This window comes from Schistocerca americana, chromosome X (genome assembly GCF_021461395.2).
Source record: "Schistocerca americana isolate TAMUIC-IGC-003095 chromosome X, iqSchAmer2.1, whole genome shotgun sequence".
In the NCBI taxonomy this organism is placed as follows: domain Eukaryota; kingdom Metazoa; phylum Arthropoda; class Insecta; order Orthoptera; family Acrididae; genus Schistocerca; species Schistocerca americana.
The window spans coordinates 933,923,284-933,944,571 of record NC_060130.1 but is presented as its reverse complement, the minus strand read 5'-3'; the positions used below and the strand labels follow the sequence as shown (position 1 = coordinate 933,944,571).

At 39.1% G+C, this 21,288-nt stretch overlaps 1 protein-coding gene across 3 annotated transcripts in view; it reads right to left on the bottom strand.

Annotated features, from left to right (window-relative positions):
• The window catches only part of LOC124555766 (dual serine/threonine and tyrosine protein kinase-like), a 335,619-nt gene that overhangs the window by 24,982 nt on the left and 289,349 nt on the right, over positions 1–21,288 (bottom strand). For all 3 annotated transcript variants that reach the window (XM_047129810.1, XM_047129811.1, XM_047129812.1), the window contains 2 exons: positions 2,729–2,975; positions 6–255 (listed from right to left, as the gene is read on the bottom strand). In XM_047129810.1, coding sequence (XP_046985766.1) covers positions 6–255; positions 2,729–2,975 — 497 coding nt within the window. The remainder of the gene's footprint in view (positions 1–5; positions 256–2,728; positions 2,976–21,288) is intronic.

Below are 21,288 nucleotides of genomic sequence, written 5' to 3'. Positions count from 1 at the left end.
CCTACCTCTTTTGACGCTGGTCCACAGTTGCTCCTTATTTTGAAAATTTTCAAAAACATTTGGCAGCTTCACATGGCCAGCACATATATACCAAAATAATATGCCAAATGCATAAACATCTACACTGCTGTCATAGTGGCCAGACAATAATTCAGGAGCCATATGAACAGGAGTGCCAACAATACTGCCAGACATCATAGCTTCAGGAATACAAAAACCCAGATCAGTCAGTTTGGCACGATTATCGTTATCGAGCTAAAAATTGAAGCAAATAAAATGTATGTAGTAACCTTAAATATTACTGATCATTATGATTAATACTAAGTAATCTTATGTATGAAATGGCATGTCAATACAAAAAACAATATGACAGATGACAATTACAAATCCCATTCCAGCATTCTTGTAGAAAAAAATTAGAAATACAGAGTGGTATAATATAACAAGTACCAGGCAATTAATACACAAACGGTATTCAGCAGTACCGTCATAACATTCTAATATAGAAAATTATGGCATTATTAGTGAAAATGTACCAGTGTTAAAATGACCAAAGTCCATTTTCCTTGCGAGTCTTCTTTTACGAGAATTATGAATAATTACAGGTTTTGGTATATTTGTAATTCAACTTCCACAAACTTTCCCATTGTATTATTATTATTATTATTATTATTATTATTATTAAGCAAAAGTGCATATCACCTTTGCAATTGCAATCAAAATTCTGTATCATTATATACATACACGTATACATCTACATGATACTCTGCAATTCACAATTAAGTCACTGACGGGGTTTCATCAAACCACCTTCAAGCTATTTCTCTACTGTTCCACACTTGAATGGCACACGAGAAAATAAGCACTTACATCTTTCTGTGAGAGTTCTAATGTCTCTTAACTTTTCGTGATGATCATTTCTTCCTATGAAGATGGGCACCAACACAATATTTTTGCAATCAGAGGAGAAAGTTGGTGACTGAAGTTTAATGAGAAGATCCTGCTGCAATGAAAAATTCCTTTGTTTTAATGACTGCCACCCCAATCCACGTATCATGTCCAAGGCCTTCTCCCCCTATTTCAGGATAATACAAAATGAGCTGCCATTATCTGAACTTTTTTGATGTCCTCTATCAGTCTCCTCTGATGTAGATAAGAATGGTGTAAGCAGTCTCTTTAGTACACATGTTGCACTTTTTAAGTGTTCTGCCAATATATCAGTCTTTTGTTTGCTTTACCCACAACATTATCTCTGCAATCATTTAAATTACAATTATTTGTAATTCTAATCTCTAGGGATTTAATTGAATTTAGACTTGCATGATTTATTGTGTAAATGAAATTTAGCGTATTCCTTTTAGTACTCATGTGGATGACCTCACACTTTTAATTATTTACAGTCAATTGCCACTTTTCACATCATACTTAAACTTTCATTGGTTTTAAATACATTAAGAAGTAACAGTTCACTGAAGTTAAAAGTATTCATTTCTCACATGACAGTAAGCACAAAACTGCGAGGGATTCACACATGAACATTTTGTATGAATCTACTTAAATAAATACAAACAATGCTAGTAGTCTCCCAGTAAATTTGTTTACTGATCAAATTGTTCCAAAGGTGGCAAAAAGGGTTCTGTCTTTGCATATGCAGATGATACTGGTAGTTGTTTCAGAGGACTTCTCGACAAAGGCAGCTGGCCGTAACACACTTTTTTTACTACTAAAAGGTATATTGCTGGCAAATAAAAATCAAACTTTCAAATTAGAAGGACTCCACACTTGCCAATAGTTAGGTGTGTAGGAATATAAGATTGTACTTCAACGAATAAAGAAATTTTTTGGTTCACCTCAGCAGTTACTGAGAAAGCATCCTAAATCACACAGAAACTAACTTGAGTTGGAACTGTGACTTATAAATTACCTCTGACAACACTAAGACTCTACTGTGAAGCCAAATTTATGACCAGTGTTGAATTTATAACAAGTGTGTCAAATTAGTAGTCATGCTACCAAGTTGCAAATTCACTACAAGCAAGGGAACGGTGAAATTTATGTCAAAACCGGTGTCTATTTTACTCCCATTATTAGTCAACTTTGAGAAAATTCCATACACTAAATTGTAGCTGCCAACATAAAATTGAATGACAAAATAATAATAATAATAATAATAATAATAAACAAACACTGCACGACATTTTTTACGTAGTTTCTGCACTTCAAATTGCCTTTTGTATAGTCCAAACTACACGACGTGTCACTTTGTCACTGCTTCCATAGGTTTTGTGATGCAAGTTCCTATTCGCTGCTGAAAGCCATTACCAAAATTAACTAAATATTCACAGGAAACCACAACTCACATTTTATCTATACATTTATTTCTAAAGTAGTATGGAGTACATGCACATAAATCCAAAATTTCCAACATGTCTACGAAAGTTTTGTTTCTTCTAATTTTGTCAAAAATGGGAAATATTAATACAACTCATGAATGAGTTAACACAATGAGCTAATGTGTGCTTTACAATGACATACTTATGAGTCTTATCTGCTCACAATACTCCAGATCACATGGAGCTCTGGATTAAACACTGTAATTTTATTCAGTGAGTGAGTTATTCAAGGACAGTTACAAAGACGAATTTCAATGCCTCAATCTGATGCTCTAATCAAAACTTTAACTTGCTAAAATAGGAAATAAACACAGTAAAACTGTAGGAATGCTTACCAAAACATTCTTTAACTTAATGTCACGATGTACCAATCCTTGTGAGTGCAGGTAGCGGATTCCTTCCACAACATCAATCGCAATCTGAAGTCTTGTGACCCACGACAGTCCAGACCGTAGGCCATAATAAAGATCACGTGAAAGACGATCCATTATTAACAGAACTGACGGTGTACAGCCTCCGCCATATGAGCTGTCTATTACTGACCCACGTAGTCTAACAATCCGTTTGTGATCTGGAATCGTCCTTAAAAAAAAAAAAAATCATGTTACACATACATCAAACACATCAGTCAATTAAACTGAAAATGCAAAAGAGATAGGACAATATTTATAACAAAAATAATCTTGAAATGAAATTCAAAAAACACAATTTCAATTATCTGGCAACAGCAGAAATTGTTTTTGTGTGTGTGTGTGTGTGTGTGTGTGTGTGTGTGTGTGGGGAGGGGGAGGGGGGGCGGCAGCACAGCACACTAGCATTCAGAAGCAGACACTCTTCCAGCATGCTAATGAAAATCTAATCATGTGTTAAATAAGAAAATCACGGGGCTCCTGTGTCAAAAGATACACGAGCAACTTATAGCAAGAAAAGTATCCTTTTATCCTGGTCTTCTGTGTGTCCCTGGACTTAGTATCTTGAGTGAGTGAGTGAGTGAGTGAGTTAGTTAGTTCCACGTTTCATAGGTCATGTGAACAATTCTTTTATCAAAATAATGTGGAACAAGTCAGTTTAAGAATAAGTATACATGATTAGTGTTAACATTAATGAACATATTTAATAGTTCCACTCATGCTATTACACTTAAAAAGTACGTGCTTTCTACAGGCTACAGGTTTTTAAATAGAAATTGGTCCATGGAATGAACTAGTTGCCCAGGAGAAATGATTTTCAGATTGATTTAAAACTTGCTTTGCAACCAGTCATACATTTTATGCTATTGGACAAATGATCAAAGGTTCTTGTTGCTGTGTGTTAAGCATTCTGAGACACTGACAATTTTAATAATAAATAACAGTAACACAGGTAATTTTTAGGGTTCCATATCTCAGTTGGTAAAAACAGAACCCTTACACCACCACTTTTGCAATGTCGTCCAAAGGGCAAGGTGCCAAGGCAAGGTTGGAACCTTACAATGGAACCACAAAACAGTCAGTCACTGCCAGAGGCAATGATGAACGAGAGATGGTGGCATAGACACACTCAGAAGAGTCTGCACATGCTCCCGCATCAACACACTTACATGTGAGTTCAGTGCTGCTCAGCCCTGTCGGCCATCATCGCTGAAGATGACAGCATCATCTCTCTACTGAGCCACCAATGTGGTAATTGTGTTGGATAGAACTCTGCATGCATGTTTATCATCAGTTGTACCCTGTGAGAAGAATTTAGTATGTTGTTCTATATCAAGCAGTATGTTAATGTTCAGTGGACATGAACTGTTACAATGTTAAGTATAAAATATTCTTCGAGTTGTAATAAAGTGACCTGATATTGTGTGTGTTGTAGTACCATCTTGTCCCTTCCAGGAGTACAGCTAAGATACACCCACTGTACTAAGTGTTATATTGTCTAGCACAACTGTGTGTGTGTGTGTGTGTGTGTGTGTGTGTGTGTGTGTGTTTTAAGAATCCTTTTTCTCAGAAATGGGTAGATGGATCCAAGGGTGCCAACTTTCCAAAATTCCTGTGGCTGCATATCAATGGCAGAATGTAGTACACGTCTTCTGGGGAATCTCTTTTTTTTTTAAATGACTACTGTTGTTTTATGATGTGTTGTAAAGATCCGTGGTTTGGTAAGGTAACACATACTGGTACTATTAGCATACCTTAAGACTGCCCTAGCTCAAAAGACACATTCTCAGGTACCTTATTTTTTGGCTGAATTTGATTTTCACTATTGTCAGTGTTAGTAATATCCACCTGTGATGATGATGATGATGATGATGATGATGATGATAATAAACGTATGACAAATTTTTCCGTAGCGACCAGGAAACTGTTTGAATTTGAAAGTATAAATAGAAGTAATACACAATATTGTGTTTCACCTTGCCATACATTTCCAGTAATCATGTAGCATTTGAGAACTGCCCGGCAAGGAGCTTTGGCTCCATGCATCCTGTCAGCAGAGGGGTCTCCTTTGTATTAGCTATTAAAGCGGTAACATCCCTTCAGTCTACAATATAAGCTCCTGCATCATTCAAAGCCATTGTCTCAACAAACAAAATGATAACAATCCAGATTACGCGAAAACAATTTCAACGAACTCTTAAACCACACCACCTATTATATTTAAAAAAAATAACTACTGGGATAGCCTGTAACAATCAGCTTCCTTGTATCTTGGATTTTTTATTACTGCTCAGTACTGGCAAGCAGATATTTTAGAACAATTGTTGATGAATGGATGAGCGTATTGTAACATGTCATTTGTAAGGAAATATGAAAGCAAGTGAAAAAGACAGGGTTCCATTTACAGTATAGAGTGACTCTTATTCTGGTGAGTGCCTTTGACTTGGCCACAGAAAGGCAAGAAATGGAGGAGTGTCTTGCTTGGTTGCCTTTGCACAAAGACATCTGAAACAAACATATGTTCTAGAGATAAGAAATTTTAACTTCCATCTCAGTGTCTTAATGTTTCATTACTTTTTGATAAAGGCAAGTGAGAAATATTTATTTTATTTTGTTTTTACCAACTAAATTTTTTGTGGGTGCAGCACACCCGCAAGACTGTGTATGTGGGTGCTGGAGTCCCAGGGTACCCACGCAGTCAGCATGCATGGACGTACCAAGTTGAAACTTATGTCACGTACTGAAGTCCATGGTCCCTTGGCAGCATGAAGTAGTTTAAAAGCTTCTACATCCACACAATCAAAACATTTTATCATTTACGTCAGATATTTTGATATCTTCCCAGCATTGATATTGATAACAGGCAAAAATCATCAAAATTCTCAATTCCTGAGACACTTGTAATTAAGTACAGAACCCTTTTGCACGAGTCCTACTTGCACTTGTCTGGATTTTTTCCTCTAGTGTTCCAGGTACTGATATGACTATTCTTCTCAAATTGTGATGGATTATTTATGACAAATTTCATTAGCGAATATAACTATTGTGATGGTGCAGTTAAAACGCTTAAGAGGTACCTCCAGAAAACACCTCATATTATTCTTACTGTTCACTTTTGCGCAATCAGTACTTTCTAAGTGATGAATTACCCCAAAAGATTAGCCTATAAGACATTTTTGAGTGAAAATATGCAAAATATGTCACAAGGTTGATTCATTTGTTTCCAAGACTAGTAATTCTATGAAGAGCAGGCATCCACATCAACAGCAAAACCACCTTTTGAGAATTATTTTAGTCAGACAATAAATCATAGGCTATCGGTATGATTTGTGTTCTGTCAGAGACATCTGACTGTTTAAATCAAATACATCTTCTAACTAAATTACAATATTTTAATGCCACAGTAAATTGTATTATGTGGTTCAACTCTTATTCTATCATAAATAAAGGGTGTCAGTTTGGAGAGTCCTGGATTAAGTTATTATCCTTCATTCAAATCAAAACTAATTAGGGCCATTACTTCTGTTTGCATATATTAGTGTCCTTTCTTCACTAAGGTTATCAGGTAATAAGTTTATTTTGCTTACAGATGACAAAAACATTGTCATAAATACCAATTCGAATTTAATGTTAGAAAAAGCTGGTACTGAAATTTTCAGTGAATATAAGTAAATGGTTTCTAGCCAATTCACTGCCAAACTTTGGGAAACATTACTATATGCAGTTCAGAATGTGCTAGACATATAGATGTAAATGTAGATGTACATGAGGTCACATCATATATTCTGGAGTAACTCAAGCCAAGATAAGGTCTTCCAGGCCCAAAACTTTGTAATATGAATCGTTTGTGGCGTAAATTCAAGAACTTGTAGTACGCATATATCTTTCAAAACACTAATTAAATTCACAATATCCATTCTAGTACCGTGGCCTTTGGCTGCACACCTGTCTTAGCTGTTCAATACATTCCTAACTCACTATCTGCTGAGGTAGTGAGTTTATTCCATTGCATGTTTACTTCTGTCCAAAGCTGTCAATCCTTTCATGCGATGTGATACTGGTATACTAAGGTCGCTGGCTATCACCACAGAACATCAGCTCAGTCCCTAGTGAGACTTCTGCCAACCTAGCCTTACTCTCAGTCTTCACCTGCTCCTCACAGTGCCAACATCGTCTTCAGTTCCACACTGCGACAGGCGCAGCAAATGGTGATGCTTATCATGAAGTTCGAGACACATATTGCCCGTGCTGTCGCTAAGCCTGCTACATAGGCGGGTATGCAAATGGGTGATTTGCACCATGTCTTCCACCACATACAATTAATTCTGCTTCTCGCAATGAAAATTAATGGTGTTGTGTTGGCAATATCTGGGAAGAGACCACACAGTGTCATTATATCTACCACGTCGTGCCTTTATCTAGTGCCACCACATTGGTGAGTGGCTCTTTTCAGCATTTGCAAATTTTGAGACTATTTCATTTTTGCTAGTAGTGTAGTCATTGAATAACTGTGTAAGGAAACTGTTCTTTTTGCAGTGCCCACACACCTTGTTCTACGGACAATAGCATGCTTCGCATCATGAATTGTTTCTCTTGTGAATGTTTTGTCATACCATGTGCAACTTAAGAAACATGGAATTTACCACCAGCTGAACCAATGCCTCACTGCACTCAGCTACTGCTCCAGTGCCACAAGACATCATCATCGAGCTGACTTTACATCTCATGGAATTTGAATGCTTCAACAGCAGCCCAGCCCCCACCATCAGACTCCATAACGATTCCTCACTGATTCTTGCTTCTGGCAACACCCCCTCTGCCATCCCTCCTGATCTTAACGCGCTGATGCTCGATGCCCGATCCCCGAATGCTACCGCCACTCTGTCTGGCTGAACCACAGATCATATGTCATCCTTCAATCTGTGGAACCCACGCCTGTGGTATTCCTTGGTGGATGCCATCTTTGCCAATTGCAGTATCTCCCAGGATGCCACCAAGTATGGTGGTCAGTCAGCTCGAGCCGACATATGTGATGGAGGTCTACATCATCATCTCATCGCCCCCAGCTACCAACCACTACAAAACATTCCGGTGCCGCCTCGTGGACAACTCATGTCATCTGACATGCAGCAAATCAGTTGGGATCAGCAACCCTTGCTATTCCTGTGCCTCCTCTGAAGCCTGCTGGAGCTACATATGGTCTCTGACAGTTTCCTATACAACATCCGCCAGCCTCAGCCCCGCGCTGCACAATCTGCTGACCATCAGTCTGCCAGCCATCGTGCCAGGAGATCCTCCTCTCTGCTCGACACGCCACTGATGGTATCATCAGTAGCTCCCCTCCCTGCCAGCCCAGAGCACAAAGCCCAGCAGCTGGGAGTATATGACACAATCAACTTCCTCAGTGTCGACATGGCAATGCTGTAGGCAACTGTGGCCCTACTCTATTCTGACCGCCACCCTCCATGCAGCACCAGCCGCTGGCATTGTAACAGATAATGACACCGCAGCACTAGCCATCCTGCCAACACCTCTCGCGACATGGCCGGTCTTTTCTGGTACCACAAGTGTTTTGACCCCGACGCTGCGAACTGCATGGACCCCTGCTCTTGGCACACTGATGCCAACAGTTGCAGGGATTAGGTGTGCCCAGTTGTCACTCCATCTCCCACTGCCTGTTTAGGGGCGAAGCTCACTCCACTGCACCACTCCTCATCAACACCAGCTCAGAACTGTGTACCTTCCTGTGGCAGATCAAATGTGACCCCAGCACCACCCCAGCCATCCTCCTGACAACAGGGAATAATGTGACTATTACCACTTACGGAGTACATCATCGTGTCCTCAACCTCGGCCTGCAACAGGACCTGCCCTGGGCCTTCACTTCTGCCTACATCACTGACCCCATTATCGGAGCAGACTACATTGGGCACTATCACCTGCTTCCCAACATTACTAGCTGGCACCTCACCGACAGCAATACTGGGAGAAAAATGAAATTCACCACGTTTTGCTGCACTATATCAGCACCACCTCCGGACCATCATCTTCTGATGTCTACGGTCCCCACCACTGCACAAATTCGAGATCACCAAAGCTGAATTTGACAAGGTGCTTCATCCTTCGAAAAATCTCAGGGTATCTGCTCTTCACCTTGCCTAGGAGAATGATGGCTGCTGGCACTCGTGTGGTGATTACTGAAAACTAAGCACTTGTACCATCCCTGATAGTCATAAATTAATTATTTTCCACATCTAAGATACTGAAAAATTCTAAAATGGCTGCAAAAAATATGTCGCCAGTGCAAGAAGTGAAATGTTTACTTTGTTAGTGGAGTTAATACATGAAAAACACTGTAGGACTCAGTTAATGTGATGTTACAATACTGAAAAAAGAAAAGGACTTCAGCAACATAAAAAAGTGAGAGTTAAATTTCCATATATACACTCATTTGCCCAATTAGTCCATAAAATTCTGAAGTATGCGCCTCAGTGCTAAACTTCCATGTCTAATAACAACTGACATTTTAGAATGTAGGCCTAATAATTTGATGCTGGAAAACTATCCTGCAGAAAAATAAGTGTTAGCTAAGCAGGTAAATATAAACAGACTGAACGTAACTAATTAGACCTATGTTGAAGTAAGTTACCGCAGACCCTCAAAGTACAAAGTGGAATCCAACATTTTCGGGACTAGTGCTACCATCTGGAAAGTAGGAGTAGCAGATCTTTGCACCAATAGGTGGCGAGAGCTGCATATCTGATAAGATAGTGTACAGAGTGGCATTCAGCTGGGAGGACGTGTTGTGTGTCCACAGTGATTTCTGTGATACTCTGTTTGGAGTGCGGCACTAATATGATGGATCCGCGAACAGAACAGCACGTGTGTATCAAATTCTGTGTGAATCTCAGGATGATTCAACCTTCTTGTCACGGCTTATCACCGGCGACGAGAGCTGGATTTACAGTTATGACCCAGAGACAAATAAACAATCGTCCCAGTGGAAGAGCCCGGGCTCTCCGAGACCCAAAAAAGCGAGACAGGTGAAGCACAGAGTGAAGAGCACGATCATCGTTTTCTTTGATACCAAGAGAAATGTGCACAAAAGATTCATCCCACCCAACAATACAGTGAATTCCGCGTACTACTGTGAAGTTTTGCAAAGGCTCTGTGAAAAAGGGCAACGGCGGCCTGAAATTTGGCGTCAAGCGAACTGGCTGCTGCATCACAACAACGCGCCCTGACACACGCTATTGCTCACCGGGACCTTTTTGGCAAAAAACAACATGGCGGTTGTACCCCACCCACCTTGCGACTTCGCACTATTCCCAAAACTGAAACTCAACTTTAAAGGCTGTCGGTTCGACGCTCTAGAAAGGATTCAAGAAGCACTGCTAGCAGTGATAAACACCCTCAAAGAGCAGGACTTACAGAAAACATCTGATCAGTGGCAGAAGCACTGGGACCGGTGTGTATGTGCAGATGGGAACTACTTTGAGGGTGATGGTGACCATTAGTCCAAAGGTAAGGTTTTCAACAGATGGTAGCACCAGTCCTGAAAATTCTGGATAGCACCTCGTATATATTTCCACATTTAAATTGTGCTCAAGCACCATTTTATGAGGGACAAACATAAGACGACATGATATTATGGTCCAGCAACTAAGGTGTACAGCAGGCAGAGAACCGAGGCATCCAGTGTCACTCTAGGAAGGCAGAACTACCACAGAAATTTCAAGTCAATTAATGCATGATCTGCAGTTTGCAAGGCTTGAGATACAGATGCTGACATTTGTCTGTAACATATCTTTATACCATGACACACATGCAGTCTGTGGTTTTCTCGACAAGTATGGAGATGTGGCTGCTTTAGGTAAGGCATGTATTCTGTATACTATTTAGCAGCCAGCAAGCATCTATCTGTGTCTTATGATTTTAATGTTTAACAAACTTGTTGTGCTCTGCTACTTATTTTAGTGTGTGTTATCAGTGACATTTCCCACATTTTTCAATGTTTATCCATTTCTTTCCCATATTATATATGTAAATGTAATATAAATATGCTCTTAAAGCTTACATAACCAGGTGTGGTTTGCCATTTTCAAATACCATTCAACTTTGATACAGTGTCCCAACTCAGAGTACCTACTTATCCAAACGGTAACACTTAAGTGCCAAAACCAATGCTAAAACACAAACCCACATATGGACATGGATTGCTATTGGAGGCAGTGTGTTGACATTATCCTGTTGTAAACACACACAGCACATTTATGCTATTTCTCATGTTGGCTATCAACAGGGACCCCCAGTCCCTCCCTCCCCCAACACTGGAGGCATCATTGGGGGCAGCGGCAGCAGCATTGGAACTAATGTAAGGATGATTCACATTTCAGATGCTACCCCAGATCATATATGTGTGATCCAAACCGAATATTATCCAGGAATAATTGCATGTACAGATCCACCTGAAGTATTACCCCAGACAGTGTGCAGGCAGATCTGCCCCAAAACAATATCTCGGAATGTATCAAATGTTAGATCCAACCCGATCAATATTCTCAGATGTAGTGCTGATGGATCCACCTTTCAGATGATACCTCAGATCATATGTGGGTGGATCCATACAAAACATTAGCCACAAATTATTGTGCAACAGATCCACCCCAAGCATTACCCCAGACTTTGTGCAGGTGGATTCATCACGAATAATATCCCCGGATGTACCGGATGCAGCCCGAACAATATCACGTAATGCACCACATGCTGGATTCACCATTAGCAATATCCAACACCTAACACCCACAGATCCACCTTTCCGATGCAACACCAAACCAATCCCAGGATGCTGCGGCCACTGCCTCCAACGACGTCTCCAGCATCGGTGGAGGGAGGAAGTAGGGGCCTCTGCTGGAAGCCATCACATGAAATAGCGTAACTGCATTGTGTGTGCTTACAGCAGAATAACATCAACACACTACCTCCAACAGCATCCATGTACATGTGTAGGTGTGTGTTATAGCATTGGTTCTGGCACTTAGTGTTTCCATTTGGATGAGTAAATAGATACAATGGCTAGGTTGGGACTCTGTATCAAAGTTGGATGGTATTAAAAAATTAGCAAACCACTCCTTGTGCATTAAAAGCATATTTATACTTGTACATTTACAAAAGGCATATGGATAAATACTGGAAAATATGGGAAATGCCACTGACAACACACACTAAAATAAGTGGCAGAGCACAATAAGTTTGTTAAACATTAATAACATAAGATGCAGATAGATGCTCACTGGCTGCTAGATAGTATACATAATAATACGTGATTTACATAGAATACATACCTTACCTAAAACAGCCCCATCCCCATACTCGTCAAGAAAACTGCACACTTCATGGGTTTCATGGTATAAAAGTATGTTAAAGATAGATGCCTGCACCTATATCTCAAGCCTTACAAACTGCACATAACGTAATAATTAACTTGAAATTTCTGTGGTGGTTCTGCCTCCCTGGAGTGACACCAGATGCCTTGCTCCTCTGTCTGCTTTAGACCTAGTTTGCTGCACCATTGGTTATAACATATTGTACCCACACGCCAGAATATAATGTGCTGCCTCATCCCCCCCCCCCCCCCCCCCCCCATCCAATGCCCAAACAGAATGCCACCGTTCCACTTCCAGCCATCTATGTTTGGAAAACTATCCTGAACAGGCAGATAATCCACTGTGTACACCCCCATTGCATGGTGATCTTCACTAATGTCAACTTAATACTTGTCCAAGAAGAATCAAACTATTGCCACAGCTCTTTGTAGATGACTGTCACCTTAGATGAGGTATGTTTTCTACGTAAGTGATGCATATATATTTTATCTAGCAGCCAGCATCTGTATGTGTCTTACAGTTTTAAAGTTTCAGTGCTGAAGGCTGTCTGGGACAGCTACCACAGAAAAATGCAGGTTGTCAGCTATGGTGTGAGGATATACATTAGACTGGTTGCTTCGACAAAGTACCTTCAGGTACTCCACAAATAGATAACTTTTTTAACACAACTTTGTATTTATTTATTTATTTATTTATTAACTTCCCATTTTCCACAATCTCTCTTGCACGCTTCATGTAAGTATTTAACATATATTGTTTGTGCTCCTCTTTAAGAACAGAAGTAATTTTGGAGACATCATCAATACAACAATCAAAGTGCCAGCATTCTTCTGCTACTTGCATCCAGTGTCCTTCGCAAGCCTCTCTGTATGTGGTAAAATCCAAATCGTCTAATATGTAAACTGATGTGCACACAGGGTCCAGAAAGTTAACCGACTCCCTGTTGTACATGTCTCCAGCAGAAACAGCACAGCTTTCACTGCTAACTGGGAGACCCATTTATATGTAGGAGGTAGACCTGTGCAAACTGGAAATATGTCCAAATTCCTTTCCAGAGTCAATGCTTCAATACAGCTCAGCTGAAATCATGTCAGGACCAGTGTGGCCTAAATTCAGCATGCGGGAGGCTAGATTAGTATCAGTTGATGGTGGCCTCTTGCTACTAAGCAGTGACTGGATGCACAAATTGAAGCAAGGTACTTTTACACTGGTCATGGCGATGAAACAGTGTGTTTTCATTGTGGTGGCAGTTTGAAGCACTGGCATAAAAAAGATGATCCATGGACAGCACATGCTTTTTCGTACTATTCTACCTCAGAAAACTACACCATAATCTAAATTAATGGAGCCAGCCTGCTTAGGTGGTTCTGTAACTGTTTCCTAGGTGGAGCATATGTTTGCTTGTAGGCAACATCTTCCATATACAGTGGCACCTAGGGTCATATTATACAACAACACAGTAGTGTTGACTGTTTAATATGGGTGATCTCCAATTGTAGAGTAAAGCTTTTATAGTATATGTGTCAAATCACAAGCCCAGGAGTAAGTTGAGTTATAGGTAACCACCTAATCAATTTTATAAAGTGTCCAGACATGCAACTATGCTAAACTTTTATATCTTCCTTGGCTAAAGAACATGGTATTACCTGGCTGGAGACCACTACACAATGGATCATGTGTTTGTTCCTCATGTAAGACTGTTCAGGTACATACAAAATGACATCTTTCTTTCCAACTATTGTATTATGAAATATAATTATGTCACTTCATCAATTATAGGTAATGCCTTACCACTACTGCTGCTATAATCACATTATTTCATCTGTGTTTTCCTTGTATTACGACATCGATACCTTCGTCTTTGCAAACCGGCAATGTCGTACTGTCACACTGCAATGTGAAGGTATCGTACCTCATGATATTTAGGGCCATTTTCTTTAGGCTTTGCTGATTGGAGGTATAAAACTGAACAATGTGGTTGAGGACTCGATATTAAGCATATATTTCAGCTGAGGTAGCATTATTGGTTGATAGAATCTCTAATGTCATTTCCAATTGTGATCCACTAATATTTTAGAACTTGACAACTTGCACATCTATAAGGGGCGTTCAAAAAGAAACAAGCCAGAGGCATAGTTACAGAAACCAATACCTGCATGTTAGAAGTATTGACCCTGGCTGTTGAGACACTTGTCCCACTGTGACACAAGGCAGTGTATGGCTGTCTCATAAAATTCCCACAGAGCCCTTTTAAGGGGACCAAAAATGGTGTAATCATGGGGAGAGAGGCACGGACTGTATGGAAGGGGGGCCGAGAACCTCCCATTTGAATTTCCGCAGGAGTGCCACGACTGTGTTGGCTGTCTGAGGCTTTGCATTGTCGTGGAGCAGAATGACCCCCTGGGTGAGACTGCCTGGTCATTTTGATTTGATCGCTTGGCAAAGGTTGTTCAAGGTTTGTGAGTAATGCTGGGCATTCACTGTTGTCCCATGCTGCAGGAAGTGAACCAGAAGGGGGTCATCTTGGTCAAAGAAGAACGTCAGCATAACCTTTCCTGCACTCGTGTGGATGGCTTTGGCTTTTTTTGGTGGTGGTGACTCTGGATGCTTCCACTGGAGACTTTGTCATTTCGGTGGTGGTGGTGGTGGTTAGTGTTTAACGTCCCGTCGACAACGAGGTCATTAGAGACGGAGCGAAAGCTCGGGTTAGGGAAGGATTGGGAAGGAAATCGGGCGTGCCCTTTCAAAGGAACCATCCCGGCATTTGCCTGAAACGATTTAGGGAAATCACGGAAAACCTAAATCAGGATGGCCGGAGACGGGATTGAACCGTCGTCCTCCCGAATGCGAGTCCAGTGTCTTCGTCATTTCGATTCTGGTTCGAAGAGATGACACCATGACTCATCTCCAGCCGCCACTCATGCCAGAAATGCATTCCCTTCCCAAGCATAGCGCTGCAGATGAGTACGACAGAGGACCGGTCGACATGCTTCCTGGTGTGGTTGAAGACTGTGGGGCACCCATTGGGCACACACTTTGCGCATGTGCAGTCGTTCCCTGCTGATGGTGTGAACACTTCAGACGCTCAATCCGAATGCAGTAGCTACAGCTTTGACTGTCACTTGGAGGGCCCGGGTAATGAGTGCATCCACCAGCTGGACAATGTCATCGGTAACGCAGTGTGGTGCTCATTGGCTAATGACATCCGTCCTTGCCTGACGTGCCTGAGCCACACCTTGACCCTTGCAAGGAACATGCAGTGTTCGCTGTACACTTATGAAATTCATCGACAACTGTCCATTCCTCCTACACCTTCCACTGTCAGAAAACAAACAACACCTCTTTGCTCTTCTTTTGAAGTCTCCATGTCACTGTTTGCAATGTGACTGGCAGCGTTGGACGATTGATGCATGCTACTGCTAGCTCTGCATAGTCATGTGATGTACACATGTGCCCTCTAGCGACGGGCTGTGAACTTCCACACACTGGTCGGAACCACACCTCGTTACACACACCACGATATTAACCTCCTGTCACAGGTTTGTGCATACCAGACTCCGGCTCATTTCTTTTTGAATGCCCGTTTCATATCTACAAATCTGCACATTATAGAGAATAACATTACTTTAAAACATGTTGCAGCACTTGTTTAGCATTTATAGCCATGGAGGACGGTCAAATAATATGTAGCATTAGACATATTACAATGGCTCTTCCTGCCTGAAAGGTGCATGAAATCTAATTTTCATAGCAATTTGTTTATATTATGATAAACGCATATTTTAATGAGTTATACAAAAAATTTGCATGTGGCACTATTTAATTTGTGCTTGCAAAGTGTGAAAAGTCTTGCAATACATGATAAGCAGTTTTTCTGATATATCGACTGACATTGATTTAAATGTCACATCTCCCATTGTTAACATCTTTCGTAGTCTGCTTACAAGCAGTGTATATTCTTCTGTAATCTAAGTCATATTTGGTAATAAAAACATCTTATTCCTTCATTCCTTCCCCATAAGACAGTTGTGTTGTGTGTGTGTTTGTGGTGATGTAGTTGGTTACAGGCTTTTATTTTTGCAAGCCATAGTTTCTTGAAATGCAACTGCACAGATCAAATATACACTTTACATATTTACGTACCACTGCAACATGATGATCCCACTTTTCATGCTGCTGACTTAATAATAATAATAATAATAATAATAATAATAATAATAATAATAAGATAACACACACATTAAAATAAACAATCCACCAAACATAACAGACATGGAACACTTCTGGAGCAACATATGGTCAAACCCGGTACAACATAACAGGCATGCACGGTGGATACAAGCAGAAACAGACACATACAAGATGATACCACAAATGCCTGAAGTGATAATTTTGCAACATGAAGTCACCCAAGCAATTAATTCTACTCACAATTGGAAAGCCCCTGGAAATGATAAAATAGCAAATTTCTGGATAAAGTAGTTCACCTCAACACATTCACATCTAACTAAATTATTTAACAGTTACATTGCAGACCCATACACATTCCCTGATACACTTACACACGGAATAACATATCTGAAACCTAAAGATCAAGCAGACACATCGAACCAAGCTAAATATCGCCCCATAACATGCCTACCAACAATATACAAAATATTAACTTCAGTCATTAAACAGAAATTAATGACACATATAACACAGAACAAAATTATAAATGAAGAACAAAAAGTCTGTTGCAAAGGAGCACGAGGATGTAAAGAGCAACTGATAATAGATGCAGAGGTGACATATCAAGCTAAAACTAAACAAAGGTTGCTACACTATGCATACATTGATTACCAAAAAGCTTTTGATAGTGTACCCCACTCATGGTTACTACAAATATTGGAAATATACAAAGTAGATCCTAAATTGATACAGTTCCTAAACATAGTAATGAAAAATTGGAAAACCACACTTAATATCCAAACAAATTCAAATGATATCACATCACAGCCAATACAGATTAAGTGTGGAATATACTAAGGAGACTCATTAAGTCCTTTCTGGTTCTGCCTTGCTCTGAACCCACTATCCAACATGCTAAATAATACAAATTATGGATACAATATTACTGGAACATACCAACACAAAATCACACATTTGCTATACATGGATGATCTAAAACTACTGGCAGCAACAAATCAACAACTCAACCAATTACTAAAGATAACAGAAGGATTCAGCAATGATATAAGTATGGCTTTTGGAACAGACAAATGTAAGAAAAATAGCATAGTCAAGGGAAAACACACCAAACAAGAAGATTACATATTGGATAACCACAGCGACTGCATAGAAGTGATGGAAAAAACGGATGCCTATAAATATCTAGGATACAGACAAAAAATAGGAATAGATAATACAAATATTAAAGAAGAACTAAAAGAAAAATATAGACAAAGACTAACAAAAATACTGAAAACAGAATTGACAGCAAGAAACAAGACAAAAGCTATAAATACTTATGCCATACCAATATTGACCTACTCATTTGGCGTAGTGAAATGGAGTAACACAGACCTAGAAGCACTCAATACACTTACACGATCACAATGCCACAAATATAGAATACATCACATACATTCAGCAACAGAAAGATTCACATTAAGGAGAAAGGAAGGAGGAAGGGGATTTATCAACATAAAAAACCTACATTACGGACAGGTAGACAATTTAAGAAAATTATTTCTAGAACGAGCAGAAACTAGCAAAATACACAAGGCAATCACTCATATAAATACATCGGCTACACCACTGCAATTTCATAACCACTTCTACAACCCTTTAGATCACATAACATCAACAGATACGAAGAAAGTAAATTGGAAAAAGAAAACACTTCATGGCAAGCACCTGTATCATCTAACACAGCCACACATCGATCAAGACGCATCCAACACATGGCTAAGAAAAGGCAATATATACAGTGAGACAGAAGGATTCATGATTGCAATACAGGATTAAACAATAAACACCAGGTATTACAGCAAGTATATTATTAAAGATCCCAATACCACAACGGATAAATGCAGACTTTGTAAACAACAAATAGAAACAGTAGATCACATCACAAGCGGATGTACAATACTAGCAAATACAGAATACCCCAGAAGACATGACAATGTTGCAAAAATAATACATCAACAGCTTGCCTTACAACATAAACTTTTAAAACAACACGTTCCTATATACAAGTATACACCACAAAATGTACTGGAGAATGATGAATACAAATTATACTGGAACAGAACCATTATAACAGATAAAACAACGCCACATAACAAACCTGACATCATACTCACCAATAAAAAGAAGAAATTAACACAACTAATCGAAATATCCATACCCAATACAACAAACATACAAAAGAAAACAGGAGAAAAAATTGAAAAATACATCCAACTGGCTGAGGAAGTCAAAGACATGTGGCATCAGGATAATGTTGACATCATACCAATTATACTATCATCTACAGGAGTCATACCACACAATATCCACCAGTACATCAATGCAATACAGCTACATCCAAACATATATATACAACTACAGAAATCCGTAATTATTGATACATGTTTAATTACCCGAAAGTTCCTAAATGCAATATAACACATACCGTACAGTTAAAAGGAAGTGACGCTTGATCAAGGTCCGCGTCACTCCATTTTTAACCAGACTTAACGTCTGAGAAAGTGAAGGAGATAATAATAATAATAATAATAATAATAATAATAATAATAATAATAATAATATTTAAAATATTGTGAGCAATACTATACAAAAAATACAGACTATGAAACTTTTAGGGAATCTTATGATTGTAAACTGCTGTTATTTTGCATAGCATTCAGTAGGCCTGTGTCATTTATAATAATAGCAATAATTGGCAATGAATGTCATCATTTTATATACTGCTTCTAGCAAATAACATGATGAATTACCTTTGTCCCTTCTAAAATGTTGCCTGAGAACAACTTAAATGTAGGTATATACACTTTAAGAATGTTTGCTTATTTACATCAACAGTAGGCCTTATTAGTTACATTCAATCTGTCTTTTTGCCTGTTTATGGTGGCATTTCTTAGCTAACATGTATTTTTCTGTAGTCAAATTATTTGGCCTACTTCTAAAATGTCAACTGTTAATCTACATGGAAATTTAGCATTGGGGTACATACTTTAGAACTGTGGGCATTAATTTCAAGAATGTGTCTATATGTGGACACTAACACAAACTATCTTTGACATTGTAGACCTTTCTGCAATATTGCGACAGCACACTAATTAATTTTGAGTCCTCCACTAGCAATGTAAACAGCTCATTTTTCGTACTGCCAACATGTTTTAGAGACACTTTAGAATTTTTAGAACATCTTAAACATGAAAAATAATTAATTTATGACTCTGTTACATTTTTAACCTAATTTGTTATTCATCACGGAGTATACGTGGACAAGGAAAAAAAATTCCCGGATTTCCCGGTTAAAAATACGCTTTCTCCCGGGTGACAGTATATTTTTCCTTATAAATCCTTTGAAGTTTGAATGGTTATAGTTTTATACACGGGCGTACAATTTCCCGGCACTTAAGAAAACAAAACTCATGGAAAAAAGACACGTTTTGGAAATATCTTTGATGTGCAGCAACATGTACATTGCGTATTTTCGTATTACGAAAGTATACATTAGAATTCCACCAAACACTGCATGTTACTTTCCGAGTCATTGAAATCGAGATTTCGATGCGCTTTTGTAAGCCGTTTGTAGCTCATGTCACGTGATCTCACCAGCCGATGACAGCGGATATTCAGAGCATGGGACACGTGATGTAGTCAGCCAACAGCAACATCACTGTTAAGCAGCACGAACACACAAACAGGGAAAGTTAATAGTTTAAATTAATATACATAGTGTTGCTACAAGAAAAGCAAAGCTTTCACATATAATATTGATCTCAAGCCGCAAGAGAAGCTAAGTTTTTGCATATACTGTTGATCTTTTTTGCACGTGTTACACTTTAAGATATATCACACAAATGTAACAGTAAAATTTTTAATAATGACATAAATGTCTGATCTTCAGGGTTCAAAATTCTTCTAAATGGCTCATCATCAAAGAGTTGAATTTTAAATGAGAGTTAAATGCTCTGTGATTTAATAAATTCATGGTACATTCTTGCACATTGTTCAACTCATGTAAAAGGATATTTACGTTGAAAGTAATGCTTTTCAAACCACTATTTGCAATATTTTCCCGCGACCTGTTAGAAATAGGTTCGTTTCAGCAGTTGCCAGAGAGTGCAGATAACAGGCAACACCGCGCTTGGGTAGCTATCATAACATAGGAAGCCCGTATGCACATACGTGTCAAACATTGAAAGATCATATATTATGTCATAAAAGAAACAAGACATCAGAGGATAGTGCAAGAGCAGCGGAATTTCGTGAACCATATTAAAATGTGCACATTTAAAGTGCATACTTAAAGGGCACATTCGTATGTCCAGATTCCCAACGAAGTTGACCTCGACCCGATATTAAGCTTTTTAGTGTGGTTTTCGGGATGTAATTTTTCTTGGAGCACCAGTATTGTATTATATCATGTTTGGTTCTTTATTATGGCGTAATGCCATACGTGCTAGAAAATGAAAACGTGCACTTGAAATGCGGCGAATAGTTGAAACTAGCTAGTACTGTGCAATTAAGCATTTCGTTTCAAATACATTGACTGCCTCTGTGGAAAAGGTTAACAAAAGTCAAATTTCATCAGCAAACAGACAAAAATAACTTCATTGTTCCACAAAGTGATTAATGCTTGACTGTCAGAAAGGTGGAAATAAAATAAAATCTGAAACTAATGACATTTCAGCCTTCCGTAATTATGTGAATGTGTTTTAATTCAGTTGATAGCTTCCGGCCACAGATCTCTGTTTTGTTTTCATTTGACGTGAGAGTAAACTAAGGGGAAACAGTAAAATCACTAAATGTAAACATGGGTCACATGGAGACTACCCACTATAACTCAGACTGCTCTGCGCATCAGCCTTGGATCTACTTAAA